The sequence below is a fragment of the Haematobia irritans genome, chromosome 2 (genome assembly GCF_050003625.1).
Source record: "Haematobia irritans isolate KBUSLIRL chromosome 2, ASM5000362v1, whole genome shotgun sequence".
In the NCBI taxonomy this organism is placed as follows: domain Eukaryota; kingdom Metazoa; phylum Arthropoda; class Insecta; order Diptera; family Muscidae; genus Haematobia; species Haematobia irritans.
Genome location: NC_134398.1, coordinates 129,281,785 through 129,305,198, shown reverse-complemented (window position 1 = coordinate 129,305,198; position 23,414 = coordinate 129,281,785). Strand labels below are relative to the sequence as shown.

At 37.2% G+C, this 23,414-nt stretch overlaps 1 protein-coding gene across 3 annotated transcripts in view; it reads left to right on the top strand.

Annotated features, from left to right (window-relative positions):
- Slob (Slowpoke binding protein) overlaps window positions 1-23,414 on the top strand; it is a 277,336-nt gene that overhangs the window by 200,087 nt on the left and 53,835 nt on the right. For all 3 annotated transcript variants that reach the window (XM_075296155.1, XM_075296154.1, XM_075296153.1), the window contains 3 exons: window positions 77-284; window positions 359-595; window positions 7,822-8,003. In XM_075296155.1, the coding sequence (XP_075152270.1) occupies window positions 77-284; window positions 359-595; window positions 7,822-8,003 (627 nt within the window). The remainder of the gene's footprint in view (window positions 1-76; window positions 285-358; window positions 596-7,821; window positions 8,004-23,414) is intronic.

The following is a 23,414-nucleotide window of genomic DNA, read 5'->3' as shown; positions in this document are numbered from 1 at the left end:
CTTTTCTTATCTTATTGCTAGAAACAGTGATAACTAATTTGGCATATTTTATTATGTCCTCTTTTACACTTTACAGACCCAATATCAAATATCAATACTCAGCTTTAGACAGTGGCAATGGAATAGTTGAACGTTCACCCCGTGAAAGGGCCCAACGTGAGAAGGCCCTTAATGCTACACAAGAATGGGTTCAAAACTCCAATGGCCGCTATGAAGTCATAGCCCATTTGGATGAGATTGGTTCGAGGCATGGGAAAAATTGGTTTTTGGTAACCGATTCTTCGGTAAGTTATAAATGTAAATTTGGACTATATTTATGTGTTTTTACTGATATGGTTCTCCCTCTTTTCTTCGATAGGTTCGCACCGATCGTTTGATGACCATGTTAACCCTGCCTCCAGATTGTGTTGCCTTTGAAGATTTAGCACCCAATGAAACCCCTAAAAATATTCTAATGGAACTTTTGGGTTCCCTACATCATCCCTATATCTATCCAGTCTTAGATCTGGGTTTCCTTCATATCAGTTCGGGAAATTTTGCCTGCTTGGTGACACCATTCAATTCGCGGGGTAGTCTTAAGGATCTAATATATAAGGTAAGCATATTAATCTATGAAATGTGGAATTCAACAAATTATGGAATTATGTGGAACTAAATCTGCAAACTCAGACAACCATAATTAAAAAGAAATAGCTTAAAGTAAATTTTTATAATTTTCTATTTCAACTAACATTGAAATAGAAATAGATTGACTAACAATACTTGTATGTTGGTCAAAGTCTAGAAAATGTCATTTATTCTTATGATATTTTCGATTCAAATAAAATTGCAAAATTTTCAATATTGGTTGCAATATATAAAGCATATTATTAGAGCTTCTGTACTTAGAATTTCTCACAATAAAGGGTGATACGGTCAAAATTTGGTCAATATAAACTTGACGTATTTCTTTCAATTTTGCATTTAAAAACCTGAACACCCCTCATTTTGAAGGTGTGTGTAGAATGTTGCTCCTATTTTGATTTTGGAATTCACTCTTCAGTTGTCAAAATGCCGTCCAAGCTAGTGTTGTAAATTTTGATTACTTTTGACTACTCGTTACTACTCGTTACTTTTGAATTGAGTACTCGTTACTACTCGTTACTTTTATAAAAACAATTAAAAAAGACATTGTGGGCACTTTTTAATAATATCTTCCTCTTTTTTAAATTTAAAAACAGTATAGAAAAGCAAATTACATTATCCAGTTTTATTCTAGTGTTATAAAATGTGGTGTTGTTGACATATGGGTCTCGTTTGAAAAAGATTTTCGCCAATCATTCAAATTTTTAGAGCCAATTTCGTATTCACTATTTGGTTCTTTTTCGTCAGGGTATATCTAAATGGCATTGTGTATTACTGATGCTTGCAATTTGCAAACTTTTTAAATCCACCATTTTCCACCATTGACAGTGGATGAAAATATTTGGCGATCATTTTTATCGTGAGACCCAATGTTGAAATTTTCCAAGGGTTTTTGAATAAGCTTTGGTAAATTCTCTGAAAACAATTGGATTGAACCAGCTGAAGTCAACGACATTATTATTCATACTATTCGCATGAGACGTGATCCATGTGATGCTTTAAATTATAGCTCCCACCTACACCCAATTCAAATTTTTTCAAATGCAAATTTTTCACTTTGTTCAAAGGTGAAGCCATATATCCTTTTCGTGTTATTTTAACTGATAAAACGATTTTCGAAAACTTCAATTAATATTTTCCAAGAAGTCAAGAATTTTACTTCCAAACCGCCAACTTACTTACCGTCAGAAGAAAAAAACTGGCATTGAAGATATTGAGTACTCTTTTACTAGTAACGAGTACTCAAAAAATTAGTCAGTAACGAGTACTTGTAATCAAATACTCGTTACTTTCCCAACACTAGTCCAAGCAAGAAGAGCAGCGTATCAAAATTTTGCTCGCGCATCGCGAAAATCCGAGCTACTCGCACGCAAAGCTGGCAAAATCGCTAAAAGTTGCCAAATCAACCGTTACAAATGTAATTAAAGTGTTTGAGGTGAAACACTTTAATTAAAGTGTTTGAGGAACGTTCGTTCTCCTGGCAACCCGTCATTTCATTGGGTTCGGACCACCTCCCCATAATTCTAACCATCAACCGACCCTCCGATTTCATAACCTCTGAACGCCGGACGTTTATTAATCAAAAGAAAGCCAACTGGGAAGGCTTCAGAGAATACACCGATCGCCGCTTCAATGAGCTCCCGTCCCCCACACATGTTCATGTTGCCCAGAGGGAGTTCCGGGACATCATCAACGCAGCAGCCGCTCGCTTCATACCCGCTGGTCGAATTGCCCAAGTGAGGCCAAACTTCCCAGCCGAAGCGGCGGGACTCGCAGACGAGCGTGATGGGCGCCGTCGTGCTAACCCTGCTGATCCTAGAATCAGAGAACTAAATCTAGAGATTAGTAAGATAGTCGACGAGCACAAGCGGAACACTTGGTTAGAGCACCTGAAGCAATGTAACTTAGGAACAGGAACTGGTAAATTGTGGTCAACAGTTAGAGCCCTCTCGAACCTCTCCACAAGGGATGATGGGATTTCAGTCACATTTGGCGACGTGACTGTGACTGATCCGAAGAGGTGCCCCAAATACTTCAACCGACAGTTTGTCGAGCATCCCGAGAGTGATAGAGCGAAAAGGAGAGCCACCCGTCGTGTACGTGGCCTCCGAGCCGATGACACACCACAATTTACTGCAGCCGAAGTTACCAATGTCATCAACAGCGCGAAACCATCTAAGGCGCTGGGCCCTGATGGAATTTCAATGCTAATGCTGAAGCATCTGGGAATACTGGGAGTTGAGTACCTGACCAGACTCCTCAATTTGTCTTTGGAATCACACATTATACCCGATGTCTGGAAAATGGGAAGGGTGATTCCACTACTGAAACCGGGCAAAGATTCGAGCAAATGTGAATCGTACAGACCGATATCCCTTCTTTCGCCAGTAGCCAAGACACTTGAGGCATTACTCCTCCCCAGCCTTGTGGAGAATTTTCCAGCTGCCCACCATCAACATGGATTCCGTAAGGTACATAGTACGACAACAGCCTTACATGCCATTTCGACACATATTAATAAGGGACTTAACCAGCTCAGGCCGTGTCATAGGACGGTCCTCGTGGCGCTTGACCTATCGAAAGCATTCGATACGGTCAACCATGCCACATTATTTGAGGACATCGAGAATACGTCCCTACCGGCAGGAGCGAAGCGTTGGGTGCTGAATTATATGTGTGGACGCCAGTCGTACGTGGAATTCAGGGACAGAAAGTCAAGACCGCGTAGAGTTAAACAGGGAGTTCCCCAAGGTGGGGTGATATCTCCGGTACTGTTTAACCTCTACATGTCCTCGATTCCACCCCCTCCTGACGGCGTCGAGATTGTATCATATGCGGATGACTGTACAATCTTGGCATCTGGGTCCAATGTTGATGACATTTGCGATCGGTTGAACGTCTACATAGCTAATCTTACCAGTTATTTCACTGCGAGAAACTTGAGGATATCCCCCACCAAATCCTCAGCCACACTATTTACTACATGGACGGCAGAAGTGCGCAGGCAGTTGAATATCAGAGTCGATGGAGTAATAATTCCGACCACAAATTACCCCAAGATTCTTGGGGTCACATTCAACAGACTTTTTAGGTCATCTGCCCATGCCACTGCAATTTGTAATAAGCTCCGTGGTAGAAACAAGGTCCTCAAGTCACTTGCCGGCAGTACTTGGGGTGCGGACAAAGAAATCTTGCTAACTACTTATAAGGCAATTGGCCGGTCAGTGGTAAACTATGCAGCGCCAGTGTGGACACCGCAGACCAGTGATACGCAGTGGAATAACATACAAACCTGCAGAACGCTGCTCTTAGAACTGCGACTGGGTGTCTCCGCAGCACACCCCTGGATCACCTTTATGTGGAGACAAAGATCATCCCTGTGCGAAGACACAACTACATGTTGTCAAAGCAGTATCTCCTGGGTTGTTATCGCAGTAATCATCCAAACCACCATCTTATGGATACACAACCACCACCCAGGAACGTAAGGGTTGATATACATAATCTAGAGCGCGAGATCCAGCGCTATAAAAGAGAGCCTCTAGATCAAGCAGCGTACCAGGCAGGTTTGAACAGGATTCATGAGGATACTGTAGCTGAAGCGGTGAGAACCTACAAGGTTAATCCTGTTCTTGGAGTCCGACCACCGCCCATAGCACCGGAGGAAAGAGACCTCCCACGGCAGACTAGGGTAGTTTTGGCCCAATTAAGATCAGGCAAGTGCAGCCGCCTCAATTCCTACTTATCGGTGATTGATAGCAGCGTAGCTGACGTTTGTCCAATTTGCAACCAAGGGCCACACGACACGCGTCATCTTTTCTCTTGCCCAGCCAAACCAACCCGACTTACCACCAGATCACTCTGGACACACCCCACCTTAGTCGCAGAGTTCCTTGATCTGCCAACAAGCTGATGTACCAAGCTTATAACATGAAATGGATGAGATCACAATAAACTGTTACAACAACAACAACAGGAACGTTCGTCGACAGCCAAGAAGTCTGGATCGGGGGGAAATCGAAAACCGGAAGCCGCTGAGACGACAAAGAGAGTTGCCGGTAGTTTCAAGCGAAACCCTAACCTCTCTCTCCGAGATGCCGCAAATAAGCTGGGTGTATCGTCTACAACCGTGCATCGAGCCAAAAAACGAGCCGGACTATCGACTTACAAGAAGGTAGTGACTCCAAATTGCGATGATAAACAAAATACGACGGCCAAAGCGCGATCCCGGAGGCTGTACACGACGATGCTGACGAAGTTTGACTGCGTGGTAATGGACAACGAAACCTACGTCAAAGCCGACTACAAGCAGCTTCCGGGACAGGAGTTTTATACGGCAAAAGGAAGGGGAAAGGTAGCAGATATTTTCAAGCACATAAAACTGTCAAAGTTCGCAAAGAAATATCTGGTTTGGCATGCCAACTGTACCTGTGGCTTGAAAAGCAGCATTTTCATAGCTTCCGGGACTGTCAACCAAGAAATTTACGTGAAAGAGTGTTTGAATAAACGTCTGCTGCTTTTCTTGAAAAAACACAGTTGTTCCGTACTGTTTTGGCCGGATTTCGCATCTTGCCATTACGGTAAAAAGGTGGTTCCCCAGGACAAGAACCCTCCCAACACGCCAGAGCTCCGCCCAATTGAGAAATACTGGGCTATAGTCAAGCGGAACCTAAAGAAGACCAAAAAAACTGCTAAGGACGAGCAGCAGTTCAAGGCAAACTGGCTTTCTGCGGCGAAGAAGGTGGACAAGGTGGCTGTACAAAATCTGATGGCAGGTGTCAAGCGTGAGGCCCGGCAATACGGATTTGGAAAAGCGAAAGCCTAACTGAATATTTTTCCTGAATTTTATACGAATTGAACTGGAAAAAGAAATTTAATTTGATTTTTTAAATAAACGATTTCACCGATTTACACGCGTTTTCCCTTGACCAAATTTTTACCGTATCACCCTTTATTATGAAATGCCATTAACAGGTTGGCTGATAAGTCCCCTGTCTAACAAAGAAAATCAAATTTTTTTGTCAAAATTTGTTTTTATTATTCAACATAGTTCCCTTCAAGATCGATAGGTTAGGTTAAGTTATGTGGCAGCCCGATGTATCAGGCTCACTTAGACTATTCAGTCCATTGTGATACCACAGTGGTGAACTTCTCTCTTATCACTGAGTGCTGCCCGATTCCATGTTAAGCTCAGTGACAAGGGACCTCCTTTTTATAGCCGAGTCCGAACGGCGTTCCACATTCCAGTGAAACCACTTAGAGAAGCTTTGCAACCCTCAGAAATGTCACCAGCATTACTGAGGTGGGATAATCCACCGCTGAAAAACTTTTTGGTGTTCGGTCGTTGCAGGAATCGAACCCACGACCTTGTGTATGCAAGGCGGGCATGCTAACCATTGCACCACGGTGGCTTCAAGAGCGATACAACGATTATAACGACCTTCCAATTTTTTGATACCATTTTGGTAGTACTCATTCGGTTTTGCCTCAAAATAGGCCTCAGTTTCGGCGATCACCTCTTCATTGCAGCCAAATTTTTTCCCTGCGAGCATCCTTTTGAGGTCTGAGAACAAGAAAAAGTCGCTGAGGGCCAGATCTGGAGAATACGGTGGGTGGGGAAGCAATTCGAAGCCCAATTCATGAATTTTTGCCATCGTTCTCAATGACTTGTGGCACGGTGCGTTGTCGTGGTGGAACAACACTTTTTTCTTCGTCATATGGGGCCGTTTTGCAGCGATTTCGACCTTCAAACGCTCCAATAACGCCATATAATAGTCACTGTTGATGGTTTTTCCATTCTCAAGATAATCGATAAAAATTAATCCATGCGCATCCCAAAAAACAGAGGCCATTACTTTGCCAGCGGTCTTTTGAGTCTTTCCACGCTTCGGAGACGGTTCACCTGTCCACGCAGCCGACTGTCGATTGGACTCAGGAGTGTAGTGATGGAGCCATGTTTCATCCATTGTCACATATCGACGGAAAAACTCGGGTTTATTACGAGTTAACAGCTGCAAACACCGCTCAGAATCATCAACACGTTGTTGTTTTTGGTCAAATGTGAGCTCGCGCGGCACCCATTTTGCACAGAGCTTCCGCATATCCAAACATTGATGAATGATATGACCAACACGTTCCTTTGATATCTTTAAGGCCTCTCGATGCTATCTCGATCAACTTAATTTTGCGGTCATTCAAAATCATTTTGTGGATTTTTTTGATGTTTTCGTCGGTAACCACCTTTTTCGGGCGTCCACTGCGTTCACCGTCCTCCGTGTTCATTTCACCACGCCTGAATCTTGCATACCAATCAATTATTGTTGATTTCCATGGGACAGAGTCCGGAAACTCATTATCAAGCCAAGTTTTTGCTTCCACCGTATTTTTTCCCTTCAGAAAACAGTATTTTATCAAAACACGAAATTCCTTTTTTCCATTTTTTTTCACAATAACAAAAGTTGCTTCACAAAAGACGCTCTATCTCACAAACTAATTGACTTACAGACGTCAAATTTGGACAAGAATCATTTGAAGGTTGGTACTATATAAAAATAATATGCAGTTAATACTAGAGACGCCATCTATGTGTCAGACCGGGGACTTCTCAGCCAACCTGTTACGTTGGACATCCGGCAAAGAAATGTTACAAATTCTCAGTTTCCCTCATATTACAGAGGGTACATTGGATGTTTGTTTGTGTCCTGTAGTCATTTCCATTTAACGGTGGCGTATGGTATCATATAGTTGCTCTTTGTGTTTATTTAATTTAAAGTATTTATTAAATTTTGATCGCTATCACTAAAGCTGGCAATAAAATTTTTAATTATATTTTGCAATTAGAATTAGAATTCCACAAATGGGTTTTTATGGATTTTATATCATATTGAAATGTAAAACCTGTTATTTAATAAAATGCAGAAGTAGAGACTTTGATTGAGGTCTCCCATATATCAAAGTAAATACTGTCCCCATGTTTGGAATTAATAAAATGCAGGCTTCGCTATCCTTGACCATTGCAATTTTACCACCTACAATTAAATAATACTATATAATCAGATGATAATATGAGACCACGTGTTTACTAATTACCATGCAATATTTTTTCGCAAGGTTCTCATACTTGGCCCCATAATTTCAAATGTAATTTATATAAGGTTTACAAACTAGTTTAAAAATATGATTTTAATATCATTTCAGGCGCAATGGAACGAGCCATGGTCACGTAAATATACTCGGAAGCCCACTGGCTTACCAGTCACGCAGGTGCAACGTTTGGGTCGTCAAATATTGGAAGCTTTGCTGTTTCTAAAGGAGCGAGGTTTTCCCCTGCATGGTCATTTGCACAGCGGAAATGTGATTTTACAAAATGGTGCTGCCAGGTAAGATTATTGGAATTAGTTACAGAAGCGATTATAAAATCTGGTATATTTTAATTACATATTCAACCAAATCCACCCTCATGGGGGGAATTATGGTCACTTATGGACAGGATGTTGTGGTATAATTACATGAAGTGAAATTGCATATTAATGTTTAAGTAATGGGAAACGATTTGCCCATTTTCTATGACTTCATACAAGAAACATGTTAATGCCGAAACTAATATAAACTAGATATAACTATGAATGATAGATGTCCTTCTGCTTTCAAGGTGGTTCCTTATATAAATGTTAATTTGATATGTATTTTAAGAGGGAAATCATTAGTGAAAAGAATAAGAATCAGATGAATATATATCTTAGCCTTGGAATGACATAATTGTATCGGATTGGAAAAGTAAAAGCGATACAGTGCCAGTAATGAAAGTACAGTCATAGATAATACCATCATAACAATGAAAAAATATTGCCCGGTTCTAAAGATTTTGTCTTTACCTTAACATTACGAGCCAAAGAAGTGGGAATCGAAATAAAGATACCTTGAAGACCCAATTGTCTTTTAAATCTTTTTTTATCAGCTCTTTTCTTTATGTTTATGTTTATTGTTAACGAGAACTTAAATTTTCAAATTCAGACTCGACTTCAAGTAGAATTATGCTCTGTTACAAGTAAACAACATATTTAAATAAAACAAGTAAGGAAAGTCTAAAGTCGGGCGGGGCCGACTATATTATACCCTGCACCACTTTGTAAATCTAAATTTTCGATACCATATCACATCCGTCAAATGTGTTGGGTGCTATATATAAAGGTTTGTCCCAAATACATACATTTAAATATCACTCGATTTGGACAGAATCTATAGACTCAAAATTTAAGTTGGCTAATGCACTAGGGTGGAACACAATGTTAGTAAAATAATATGGGAAAATATTTAAATGTGAAGCAATTTTAAAGAAACTTCGCAAAAGTTTATTTATGATTTATCGCTCGATATATATGTATTAGACGCTTAGGAAAATTAGAGTCATTTTTACAACTTTTCGACTAAGCAGCGGCGATTTTACAAGGAAAATGTTGGTATTTTGACCATTTTTGTCGAAATCAGAAGAACATATATATGGGAGCTATATCTACATCTGAACCGATTTCAACCAAATTTGACACGCATAGCTACAATGCTCATTCTACTCCCTGTGCAAAAGTTCAACTAAATCGGAGTTAAACATTGGCCTCTGTGGTCATATGAGTGTAAATCGGGCGAAAGCTATATATGGGAGCTATATATAAATCTGAACCGATTTCAATCAAATTTTGCACACTTAACTGCATTACTAATTGTACTCCAAGTGCAAAATTTCAAACAAATTGGGCCAAAACTCTGCCTTCTAAGACCATATTAGTCCATATCGGGCGAAAGATATATATGGGAGCTATATCTAAATCTGAACCGATTTCAATCAAATTTTGCACACTTGACTATACTACTAATTGTACTCCTAGTGCAAAATTTCAACCAAATTCGGCCAAAAATCTGGCTTCTGGGGCCATATAAGTGCATATCGGGCGAAAGATATATATGGGAGCTATATCTAAATCTGAACCGATTTAAATCAAATTTTGCACACTTGACTATACGACTAAGTGTTATGTTTGTACAAAATTTCAAGCAAATCGGTATAAAACTCTGGCTGCTGGGTCCATATTAGTGCATATCGGGCGAAAGATATATATGGGAGCTAGATCTAAATCTGAACCGATTTCTTCCAAAATCAATAGGGTTCTATTCTGACCCAATTAAGGAACATGTGCCAAATTTGAAGGCGATTGGCCTTAAATTGCGACCTAGACTTTGATCACAAAAATGTGTTCACAGACAGACGGACGGACAGACGGACATGGTTATATCGACTCAGGGACGCACCCTGAGCATTATTGCCAAAGACACCATGTGTCTATCTCGTCTCCTTCTGGGTGTTACAAACATATGCACTAACTTATAATACCCTGTTCCACAGGTGTTGAAAACCATCTCCAATTTTTTAATACTTTATTGGACATATCGGATGCAGCGGAATGGCGTTGGAATAGCGGTAAAGAAAATGTACAGATGAGGCGACGAAATGGTCTTCCCGTCCTGAGTTTTCAAATTCGAACTGTTGGAAGTAGGGACTTAGTGGTAGTGGTTGACCCACGATATGTTTGGCTCAAAGGAAATATAGTTGAAGTTTTTTTGGCCGATGGGCAGATTCGCAAAGCAAAGGTGCAAAATGCAACCGGTGTGTTGGAGAGACAATTTGCTATACTGGAGGTGGCGGGCTCCACGGAATAACGCCCCAAAGAGAAAATTAAATAAGACCCCAAATGTTTATACAGATAACAAAAACAAAATTTATTGGTACTTTATTTCATTTTCTTGGGACCTTGTTTCACTCTTAAGATTGGGATTTTACTTCATAATGAAATAACGCCAAAAATAAAAAATTAACTAATATCCCAAAAAAAAAGTTTTGGATTGGAATATTATATTAAAAATAGCAAACGAATTTCTTTAGGTCCAAAATAAATGTTAATACATGATAAAATTGGGAAAAGAAGATATTGTGAAATGCGAATGCAGCTGGAAATCATGCAATGGACGGAATAATTTGCTTCTCAATAGAAACTCTCTACAAGCTAACTACTACATTGAACATAGACACCATTGAGTGATAAATGACATCTAAAAGTTGAGACTTGAGGAATGCGTAAGCTAAAACAAGTATATACAGCCGTAAGTTCGGCCAGACCGAAGCTTATGTACCCTCCACCATGGATTGCGTACAAACTTTTTCTAAACACTGTCATCCACAATCGAATCCATATGTGGTATATATTAAATTAAAAGAGACCGATTAAATACGTATATAATTCAGTTTGACAAAATTTTCTATAGAAATTAAATTTTAACAAAATTTTCTATAGAAATAAAATGTTGACAAAATTTTCTATAGAAATAAAGTTTTGACAAAACTTTCTATAGAAATAAAATTTTGGTAGATAATTTTTGGCTCGAGTGGCAACCATAATTATGAACCGATATGGACCAATTTTGGTATGGTTGTTAGCGGCCACATACTAACACCACGTTCCAAATTTAAACCGGATCGGATGTTAGAGACCATATACTAAGACCATTTTCCAAATTTTAACCGTATCGGATGAAATTTGCTTCTCTTAGAGGCTCCGCAAGCCAAATCTGGGGATCGGTTTATATGAGGGCTATATATAATTATGAACCTATGTGGACCAATTTTTGCATGGATGTTAGAGACCATATACTAACACCACGTTCCACATTTGAACCGGATCGGATGAATTTTCCTCCTCCAAGAGGCTCCGGAGGTCAAATCTGGAGAACGGTTTATATGGGGCTATATATAATTATGGACCGATATGAACCAATTCTGGCACGGTTGTTATAGACCATATACCAACACCATGAACCAAATTTCAGCAGGATCGGATGAAATTTGCTTCTCTTTGAGGCTCCGCAAGCCAAATCTGGCGATCGGTTTATATGGGGGCTATATATAATTATGAACCGATGTGGACCAATTTTTGCATGGTTGTTAGAGACCATATACCAACATCATGCACCAAATTTCAGCCGGATCGGATGAAATTTACTTCTCTTTGAGGCTCCGCAAGCCAAATCTGGGGATGGGTTTATATGGGGGCAATACGTAAAAGTGGACCGATATGGTCCATTTGTAATACCATCCGACCTACATCAATATCAACTACTTGTGTCAAGTTGCAAGTTGATAGCTTGTTTCGTTCGGAAGTTAGCGTGTATTCAACAGACGGACGGACATGCTTAGATCGACTCAGAATTTCACCAAAACCCAGAATATATATACTTTATATACTTTAGAGCAATATTTCGATGTGTTACAAATGGAATGACAAAGTTAATATACCCCCATCCTTTGGTGGAGGGTATAAAAATAGGAAATCACTCAATTAGTGTGGAGCCAAATTTGTGAAAATCGGACAATGTATTTATGTAAGAGTTATGTATAAGTCTAAGTTCGATCGGCTAATAAAGGGTGGTTAAAATTTCAAGGGCCGATGTTGATTTTGAATAAAACACAAACTATTTAGGAAATTATTGTAATTTTATTTTGTTATGATATATTGGTATTACTCAATTATGTATGGAACAAAATTTTGGCCAAATGGGCGCCGCGACCTCGATGGCACACCTTCATCCGATGGTCCAAATTTTCGATGACGCTGATGGAGGTTCTATGCCGTTAATGTGCCGAATTATCTCATCCTTTAGCTCTTGAATTGTTGCTGGCTTATCGACGTACACCTTTTCTTTTAAATAACCCCAAAGAAAAAAGTCCAACGGAGTCAAATCACATGATCTTGGCGGCCAATTGACATCGCCATTACGTGAGATAACACGGCCATTGAATTTGTTGCGCAAACGAGCCATTGTTTCGTTAGCTGTGTGGCAAGTGGCACCGTCCTGCTGAAACCACATATCGTCCACATCCATATCTTCCAATTCGGGCCATAAAAAGTTCGTTATCATCTCACGATAGCGAACACCATTCACAGTAACTGCCTGACCGGCCTCATTTTGGAAAAAATACGGGCCGATGATGCCGCCAGCCCATAAACCGCACCGAACAGTCACTCTTTGTGGGTGCATTGGTTTTTCGACAATCACTCTTGGATTCTCATTCGCCCAAATGCGGCAATTCTGTTTATTGACGAATCCACTGAGGTGAAAATGTGCCTCATCACTGTTACATAAAAATTTGAAATTTGGGTAACATTTGGCAATAAATAAGAGAATTATGGACAAATTTGGGAAAATCGAACTGTGCATATATATGGTAGCTATATCTAAACGTGAATCGATGTGGATGATATTTTGCAGGTTTGATTGATACCAGAGAAGGTTACCTTGTGGTAAGTTTGAATAAGATTGGTTAGTAAAAAAGGCTATTATGGTCAAAAATAAAGTTATTAGGGGTAAACAACTCAACACATATATATGGGAGCTATATCTAAATCTGAAGCGATTTGGATGATATTTTGCAGGTTTTGTTGATATTGCAGAAGGTTACGTTGTGCAAATTTTTAGTAGGATTGGTTAATAAATAAGGATTTTATTGCCAAATTTTGAAAGATCGGGCGATACTTATATATGGAAGCTATAGCTAAATCAGAACCGATCTCGACGATTTTTTGTATATATTGCTAGTATTATAAACGATTACAGTAAGCCAAGTTTGAGTAAGATCGGTTGATAAATAAGAGTTTTATGGCCAAATTTGGGAAAATCGGGCGATACATATATACGAGAACTATATCTAAATCTGAACCGATTTCGATTAAATTTTGCAGAATTGAAGAGTGATGACAAATATTACTTTGTAGCAAATTTGAAGACGATCGGTTAATAATAAAGCGCAACGTGACCCCATTTGTCGAAATCGGGCGAAACATATGTATGGGAGCTATATCTAAATTTGATCCGATTTCTTCCAAATTCAATAGCGTTTATCCTTATGCCCAAACAACACCCTGTACCAAATTTCATCAAAATCGGTTAATAATTGCGACCGGAATCCTGACGGACGGACGGACACCAAGCGCTAGATCGACTCAGGAGGTGATTCTGAGTCGATCGGTATATATTTTATGGTCTAAAATCAATATTTCTGGTAGGCACATTTTTTGGCCGATCAAAGTTATTGTACCCAGACCACTATGTGGTTTAGGGTATAAAAATAGCAAACGAATTTCTTTATATTCCAAAATAAATGTTAATACATGATAAAATTTGGAAAAGAAGATATTGTAAAATGCGAATGCAGATGGAAATCGTGCAATGCGCGGAATAATTTGCCTCTCAATAGAAACTCTCTAGAAGATAACTACTACATTGAACATAGACACCATTGAGTGATAAATGACGTCTGAAAGTTGAGACTAGAGGAATACGTAAGCTAAACAAAAACCGGCGATTTTTCTTGCAACTACAAAATTTCACACAGTTTCGTGTCGATTCTTCGGAGTATTATGATGTTTTATAATATTCCAAAAAATAAGATACGAAAATCGCACAATTTTTTCCTTGCAACTACCAAATTGCACAGTTTCGTATCTTTTGCACAGTTTCGTATCTTTTTTTTTTTTGAATATAATCAGTTATCTAGTATCGTCTCGTTGTGGAATAAAATCGGAGATGATACGAATATATATGGGAGCTATATCTAAATCTGAACCGATTTCAATAAAATTGGCACACTTGACTATAGTACTAATTGTTCTTCTTGTGCAAAATTTTAAGCAAATTAAGGTAAAACTCTGGCTTCTGGGGCCATATAAGTCCATATCGGGCGAAATATATATATGGGAGCTATATCTAAATCTTAACCGATTTCATTCCAAAATCAAAAGGGTTCTATTCCGAGCCAAAACACATACTTGTGCCAAATTTGAAGTCGATTGGACAAACTGCGACCTAGACTTTGATTACAAAAATGTGTTCACGGACAGACGGACATGGCTATATCGACTCAGGAGCCCGCCCTGAGCATTTTTGCCAAAGACACCTGTGTCTATTTCGTCACCTTCTGGGTGTTGCAAACATATGCACTAACTTATAATACCCTGTTCCATAGTGTGGCGCAGGGTATAAAAATATTGTGTTTTTATACCCACCACCATAGAATGGTGACGAGGGTATAATAAGTTTGTCATTCCGTTTGTAACACATTGACATATCGATTGCCGCCTATATAAAGTATATATAATCTTGATCAGGGAGAAATTCTAACACGATATAAGCAGGTCCGTCTATCCGTCTGTCTGTTGTAATCACGCTACAGCCTTCAATAATGGCGCTATCGTCCTGAAATTTGGCACAGCTTCGTCTTTTGTTTGCAAGCAAGTCAAGTTCGAAGATGGGCTATATCGGTCCAAGTTTTAATATAGTCCCCATATAAACCGACCTCCCGATTTGGGGTCTTGGGCTTATAAAAACTGTAGTTTTTATCCAATTTGCCTGAAATTGGAAATCTAGAGGTATTCTAGGACCAGAAAGAGGTGTGCCGACATGGGGTGTATTGGTCCATGTTTTGATTTAGCACCCATATAGACCGATCTACCGATTTTATTTCTTGGGCATCTAGAATCCGTAGTTTTAATCCAATTTACCTGAAATTTTAAATCTGGAGGTATTCTAGGACCATAAAGAGATGCGCCGAAAATTGTGATTATCGGACCCTGTTTTGAATTAGGCCCCATATAAACCGATCTCCAGATTTACTTCTAGAATTCGTAGTTTTTATCCAATTAGCCTGAAATTGGAAATCTAGAGGTATTCTAGGACCATAAAGGGGTGTGCCGAATATATTGAGTATGGGTACAGTTTTTGATATAGCCCATTTAAATAATTGGGATGAAAATCTACAGATTATAGATTTCAAATCAAGGCGTTATTTCATCATTTTCTTGCACACTTACAAGAGATGTTTATGATTCCTCTAAAACTGAAACAAAAAAATGGTTCTTATAAATTCAGAATCTGATGTAGTCTTCATAGGTAAAATCTTTACATTTATCTGTGGGAAGCGTACTGGTTGAACTGATCTGCTTGGGAAAATATCTATCATCAAACCCCCCTGAAATTTTCAAAGGAAACTATTATATTTGATTCATGGTGGTGGGTATTTAAGATTCGGCCCGGCCGAACTTACTGCTGTATATACACAGTCTTACACGCAAAGAAAAAAAACGTTTGGAAAACGTGTACCGAAAACGTTTTTCTTTTGTTAGAGATTTTTGAATTGCTTCGAAAATTTTAAACTTTTATCACCAAAAAAAATTCGTTTGTTACAAAATTTAAATTTAATTTATCTTTTCAATAATAAAAGTTATTTTTGAAACAACAACACACTTCATTTCGTTTATATCAAACACTGTTCTTTTCTGACTTTAGGTTTTTAATAAGACACATTTTACAGTTCAAAATTTAATATACTACAATGTAATGTTGAACATGTTTTCGGAACCTTCCGAACATATCTGGAATATATGTAAAAAAAAAAAACAAAAAAAAAAACTTTGGTCGAAGCAGGGATCGAACCCACGACCCTTGGCATGCAAGTCGGACGTAGCAACCACTGCTCCACGGTGCCAAACTAAATGTTTGTTTCTGTTAAATAAACTTTGTTTATTCGGTTCGTGGGCGCCGCAAGCTATGCTATATAAATATAACTTATATGGATATTTATCTTTTGATGACCATAACAGGTACATAGCTCAGTGGTTAGTGTGTTGGCTTACAAAGTGCATGGCCCGCGGTTCGATTCTCCGTCCAGGCGAAAGGTAAAAAATTTTAAAAATTTATAAAATCGTATAATTTCTTCTACATTGTTGGTATTACAGGAAAAGGTGTTAAGAACTAAATAAACTCGTGGATCTGAAAAAGATGTGAGGGAAAATGCAATTAGCAAGAAACAATTTTTTTTTTTAGTTTGTCTTTATGAAATTGTTTTTACATCCTGGAAAAGAATAAACGTTTATCACAAAAAGTATATACTTTTCTTCCAAATACACATCCTTACAGCGAAAAGCAAATGAGAAACGAACTTTGTTTGTTTAAAATTTCGTTTGTGAGGAAAGAATTATTTTTTTGCGTGTACACAAGTTTACATACGGTTTAAGAAATTGTATTTTCTTTAATTATTAAAATATAATAAAATATGCATATATATGCTTTAGATTTTGTAAATTAATTTGAAAAAACAAAGTATTTGTCCATTTTCAAGAAGATGTTTTTAGTCTGGATTATAAACAACAACAAGAAAAATGTTTAGTTATAAGGTAAAAACCTCAAGGGTATGTAAACTTATGTGAGACTGTGTACTTGTTTGCAAACCATTTGTTCAATGACTTTATATAAATATGGTACATTAGATGCAATAGTAGTAGTACCACTATCTCTCATAATTTTAACAGAGATTTAAGTTTTATAGTTTATCGTAGTTTTAAAGATACACAGTTTTTACTTTTACATTAGTAAAGTGATGGCTATCATGGAATTTTTCAATGCACTCTTCCGGTTTCCATAGAAACTTCTGAAATTTCATAGGGAAACTTTTTTTATTGTATTTTTGCCATTACCATTTGTGCTATCATTTTCTATGGGCACAAGGACAATAGCCAAAAAATGTTTGTTTACCATTGAAATTCCAGAACATACTCGTAAAAGTCATATGCATCAGCTGCAGCCATTGTTCAAACATGGAGATTTCTCTCATATTTACTAATGGATATGAGACTGGAAGAATGGATGCAGTTATTCAAATAATCTGGCCATACATTCACCTGGATTACTTTACTCACAGTTCAATACACACAAAAAAATAATATTTTATTGAAAAATATAATTTTTGTCTTCATTATTATTTTTATAACTTATAATCTCAACAACGTTTGTGGCAAACAACAAAAGTTCGTTTTAAAATTTAGAAGAATGTTATTTTTTTAGCGTGTAACCTTGCTACAATTAAAACCATGACGACAATTCAATTTGAATTTCAAAATAACGAATAAAAATCCTAGACATGTTTGTATGAAAAAATTCAGTTTTTGCTTATTCAATGAATCGAAAAAATGTATCTATTGTTTGCAAACAACTACGTTTCTATTGACAAGTTTACGTTTGAATTCGCTTGAAGTTTCCTAAAAGCTGTAGGGCTCTTGAAATTTTGTAAATAGAAATCACAAGATATATTGCAAAGACAGGATTTGTATATGTCGTCTTAGAAATATCGTACGAACATAAAGGGTGATTTGTTAAGAGCTTGATAACTTTTTTTTTTAAAAAACGCATAAAATTTGCAAAATCTCATCGGTTCTTTATTTGAAACGTTAGATTGGTCCATGACATTTACTTTTTGAAGATAATTTCATTTAAATGTTGACCGCGGCTGCGTCTTAGGTGGTCCATTCGGAAAGTCCAATTTTGGGCAACTTTTTCGAGCATTTCGGCCGGAATAGCCCGAATTTCTTCGGAAATGTTGTCTTCCAAAGCTGGAATAGTTGCTGGCTTATTTCTGTAGACTTTAGACTTGACGTAGCCCCACAAAAAATAGTCTAAAGGCGTCAAATCGCATGATCTTGGTGGCCAACTTACCGGTCCATTTCTTGAGATGAATTGTTCTCCGAAGTTTTCCCTCAAAATGGCCATAGAATCGCGAGCTGTGTGGCATGTAGCGCCATCTTGTTGAAACCACATGTCAACCAAGTTCAGTTCTTCCATTTTTGGCAACAAAAAGTTTGTTAGCATCGAACGATAGCGATCGCCATTCACCGTAACGTTGCGTCCAACAGCATCTTTGAAAAAATACGGTCCAATGATTCCACCAGCGTACAAACCACACCAAACAGTGCATTTTTCGGGATGCATGGGCAGTTCTTGAACGGCTTCTGGTTGCTCTTCACTCCAAATGCGGCAATTTTGCTTATTTACGTAGCCATTCAACCAGAAATGAGCCTCATCGCTGAACAAAATTTGTCGATAAAAAAGCGGATTTTCTGCCACTGATTTTGGTAATAAAATTCAATGATTTGCAAGCGTTGCTCGTTAGTAAGTCTATTCATGATGAAATGTCAAAGCATACTGAGCATCTTTCTCTTTGACACCATGTCTGAAATCCCACGTGATCTGTCAAATACTAATGCATGAAAATCCTAACCTCAAAAGAATCACCCTTTATATGTATTTTTTCGGAAATGAAATCCCCATAATTTTTAATGCAAACTCTACACATTCTTACCTGCGTAACATAAAGACATTTTTTGAAAAGCTATCTAGCATTAAGTCTAGGCTCTGAAAAAATAAAATTAGGATACCGAGATCAAGTCTTTGCGATATATTAGCAAAGTTGTTCACGTAAAAATAAATTCCAATATAAAATCCAAATTATAACATATACTTCAAAAGTATAAAATGTTTTCTTAATTTCAAAACCCATGTAAATAAATCTTTACCATGCACCACATCGAATTATTGGTTCAGACCCCATAAAGTAGGTATATGCTGGGTCGTGGTGAAATTATGAGTCGATCTCGCGAGTCCATCCATCCGCCCGTCTTTTGAAAACACGCCAACTTCTGAACGAAATAAGTTATCAACTTGAATCTGTGTACAAGTACACGGAAAAAACTATTGTCGTGAGGCCAAAGATTTCTTGGTCTTAAAATGCGAATGTGAAACTTGTTTTTAAAGCAAAAATGATTAACCTGTTTTAAGTAAAATTGGGAGCCACCGTAGTGCAATGGTTAGCATGTTCGCCTTGCATACACAAGGTCGTGGGTTCGATTCCTGCTTCGACCGAACAACAAAAAGTGTTTCAGCGGTGGATTATCCCACCTCAGTAACGCTGGTGACATTTCTGAGGGTTTCAAAGCTTCTCTAAGTGGTTTCACTGGAATGTGGAACGCCGTTCGGACTCGGCTATAAAAAGGAGGTCCCTTGTCATTGAGCTTAACATGGAATCGGGCAGCACTCAGTGATAAGAGAGAAGTTCACCAATGTGGTATCACAATGGACTGAAAAGTCTAAGTGAGCGTATCAGTCTAAGTGAGCGTATCAGGCTCGGGCTGCCACCTAACCTAACCTAACCTAAGTAAAATTGCCTAAATTTGCAGAATCTCTCACATTAGGTAAATACATTGTTCAGTATAGGATCATGAAGGGGGTATAACACATTTGTCATTCAGTTTGCAAACTACCGAAATAACGAGTTCCGACTATATAAAGTATACATTTATTCGATCAGGGTAATATTCTAAGACGACCCAACGGCGGCTACAGCCTTTAATAGTGGAAATTAAGCACAGATTCGTTATTCGTTCTGAAATTAAGCACAGATTCGTTATTTATCTGCATACAAGTCAAGTCCAAAGATGGGCTACATTGATTCAGGTTTTGAAATAGCCCCCATATTAACAAATCTCCCGATTTTAGTATTTGATCTTCTATATACAGCAATTTTTATCTGATTTGCACGAAATTGGAAATCTGGAGGTATTTTTCTAACCATAAATAGGTGTGCGGAATATGGTGTGAATCGGTCCACGTTTTGATATAGGTCCCATATAGGCCGCTCTCCCGATTGGATTTAATGGCCTTCTACACACACAAAAATTCTGATTCAATCACGAAATTAATTGATCCAATTAATTTTTTAATTGAAATGTCTTCAATCACATAAATTATAGTATCAATTGATAGTCAATAAAAAATTAATCGATAATATTCATTTTTGTGGTTGATTTTTCTTTCAATTAAAAAAAAAAATAATTAAATTTGTATTTGGGTATTTTTTAAAACTCAATTAAGACTTTAATTGGAACAATTTTTGTGAAATTTTTTTTCTGTGCTGTAGTCTCTATTTGATTATTTGATTTGCCTGAAATTAAAGATCTACCGAATAGGTGTACCGAATATGGTGTGAATGGATCCATGATTTGGTATAAACCCCAAATAGACCTATGTCCTAATTTGACGTTTTGGGCTCCTTGGCATCGCAATTTTTATCCAATTTGCCTGAAATTGGAAATCTAGACATATTTAGGTCCATGTTTTGATATATCCACCATATAGAATGAGCTCCCTATTTAACTTCTTGTCTAAAAGACATTGCATTTTTTATCCGATCTACCTGAATTTTGTAAATTTAGATCTAGATGATCCACAAATAGTGTTTATTTGAATATAGCTTTATAGCAAGAAAGTTGTGAATATGTTCTTTATGGATCCAGAAATTGTGTAAAATTGGCGCAGAAACGATGAATTTACCATGGGCTTGTCATAGAACGGATCTCAACAGCCATTGCACTGAATTTGCATCACTTCTTAAGGTGTTGATCCGAATTCAAAGTTTTCGATGTGAGTTAAACAATTTTGTTATATTTTGCCATATAATAATTTTTTATATTTTTTATGATTTTTAATGCATTCTAACGCTTGTCCGAAACATTTGACCTCAAATATTTTCAAAAATTCGCATTTTCCTCGACAAAATTTGAATAACTTGTACCATTTTATTATTTTTATTCAAAATATGAAAAACAACGAGTTATAAAAAATTGAAGTAAGAGAACTCCTGTGAAGTTAAACATTTTTGGAATTTCTTTTAACGATGTGCCTTAAGAAGAGCTTCCCAACAAATTTCCCAATAAATTTAAAATCTATATTCAAACAAAAATACGTGGATCCAACGATTTTTACCTTCCCTTAAGGATTTTGGTATTGATTCCGATTCCACAAATTCAGCTTCTTTTATTTAAGCTCATTAACAAAGCTATTTATGTATAAATAAAAATTAATTTTAAAAATCCACGTTATATCAGATACTTCAAAGTACACCATATTTTCTTTGTTAAAAAAAAAACGTTAAACTAAAGATCCAAAACCCTCATAATAAGTTTCAGCCTATATTTGATTTTTTATCTTTAATCTAAAGATTCAGTATCCCATTTAATTTAAAGATTAATTCTTTAAACCAATAATGTTTTTTATACCCTCCACCATAGGATGGGGGGTATATTAACTTTGTCATTCCGTTTGTAATACATCGAAATATTGCTCTAATACCTCACAAAGTATATATATTCTGGGTCGTGGTGAAATTCTGAGTCGATCTAACTATGTCCGTCCGTCCGTCTGTCTGTTGAAATCACGCTAACAGCCGAACGAAACAAACTATCGACTTCAAACTTGGCACAAGTAGTTGTTATTGATGTAGGTCGGATGGTATTACAAATGGGCCATATCAGTCCAATTTTTCGTATAGCCCCCATATAAACGGACCCTCAGATTTAGCTTGCGGAGCCTCTAAGAGAAGCAAATTTCATCCGATCCGGCTGAAGTTTGGTACATGGTGTTGGTATATGGCATCTAACAACCGTGCCAGAATTGGTCCACATCGGTTCATAATTATGTATAGCCCCCATATAAACCGATCCCCAGATTTGGCTTGCAGAGCCTCTTAGAGAAGCAAATTTCATCCGATCCGGTTGAAATTTGGAACATGGTGTTAGTATATGGCCTCTAACAACCGTGCCAGAATTGGTCCACATCGGTTCATAATTATGTATAGCCCCCATATATACCGATCCCCAGATTTGGCTTGCGGAGCCTCTTAGAGAAGCAAATTTCATCCGATCCGGTTCAAATTTGGAACGAGGTGTTAGTATATGGCCGCTAACTACCATACCAAAATTGGTCCATATAGGTCAATAGTTATATATAGCCGATCCCCAATCACACAAAAATTGGTCCCTATCGGTTCATAATCATGGTTGCCACTCGAGCCAAAAATAATCTACCAAGATTTTATTTCTATAGAAAATTTTGTCAACATCTTATTTCTATAGAAAATTTTGTTAAAATTTTATTTCCATAGAAAATTTTGTCAAAACTTTATTTCTATAGAAAATTTTGTCAAAATTTTATTTCTTTAGAAAATTTTGTCAAAACTTTATTTCCATAGAAAATTTTGTCAAAATTTTATTTCTATAGCTTCTGCCTCGCCGAACTTACGGCCGTATATACTTGTTTTACTTTAAGAACATTTGCCTTACTTCAAAGACTACGGCTTTAACGACGTGGCCAGAAATGGTCTATCGTAAACTGTAAAGTATTTCACATACGTTTACGACGTATTTTACCATACGTCAAAAACGTCTTAAACCTCCGTAAAATACTTAGTTTTTGATATTAGTGAAATTTGTATAGTATACTGTTTTTAGAACCATTTATTTCATACTTTTTTGTATGCCTACTGTTGTAGGCTTTGAAAATCCGACTTTTGCCACGGCAATTTTCACAGTTACAATAATTTGAAAATGCATTGCAGTCAGAAGTTAGCCATATACCAGTTTCTCTGGGAAATTTTGCAAATTACTTTTGAATAAAAATTATTATAATCAAAAATTCTTCAATATGTCTTACACAGAAAAAAATTTCCGTAGTTAAACTAACGCTAAATTTAACTTATTTTTACTGGAAAAAAATTTATTTGCTTGTAGTTAAATTTTATTATTTTTATCGAAACTTTCCACAGCTTAATGAAATCTTACTTTTTTAAGTATGTCTCAAAATTGTTATGAACTAAACTAAACTAAGTTCATATTGCTAAGTTCAATATGAACTAAAGCAAAAGAAGATTTTCGTACGATTCCCAAAAATAGTAAGAATGTACTACTGTATGGTTAAAATGGTCATGATTTGGCGCCAATGATTTTCTTCTTTACTTTTAGTTCATTTTTTCTTCTATGAGATGATGTTATTTCGTGAACTGCAGTTAAAAAGTACAACAGGGCATT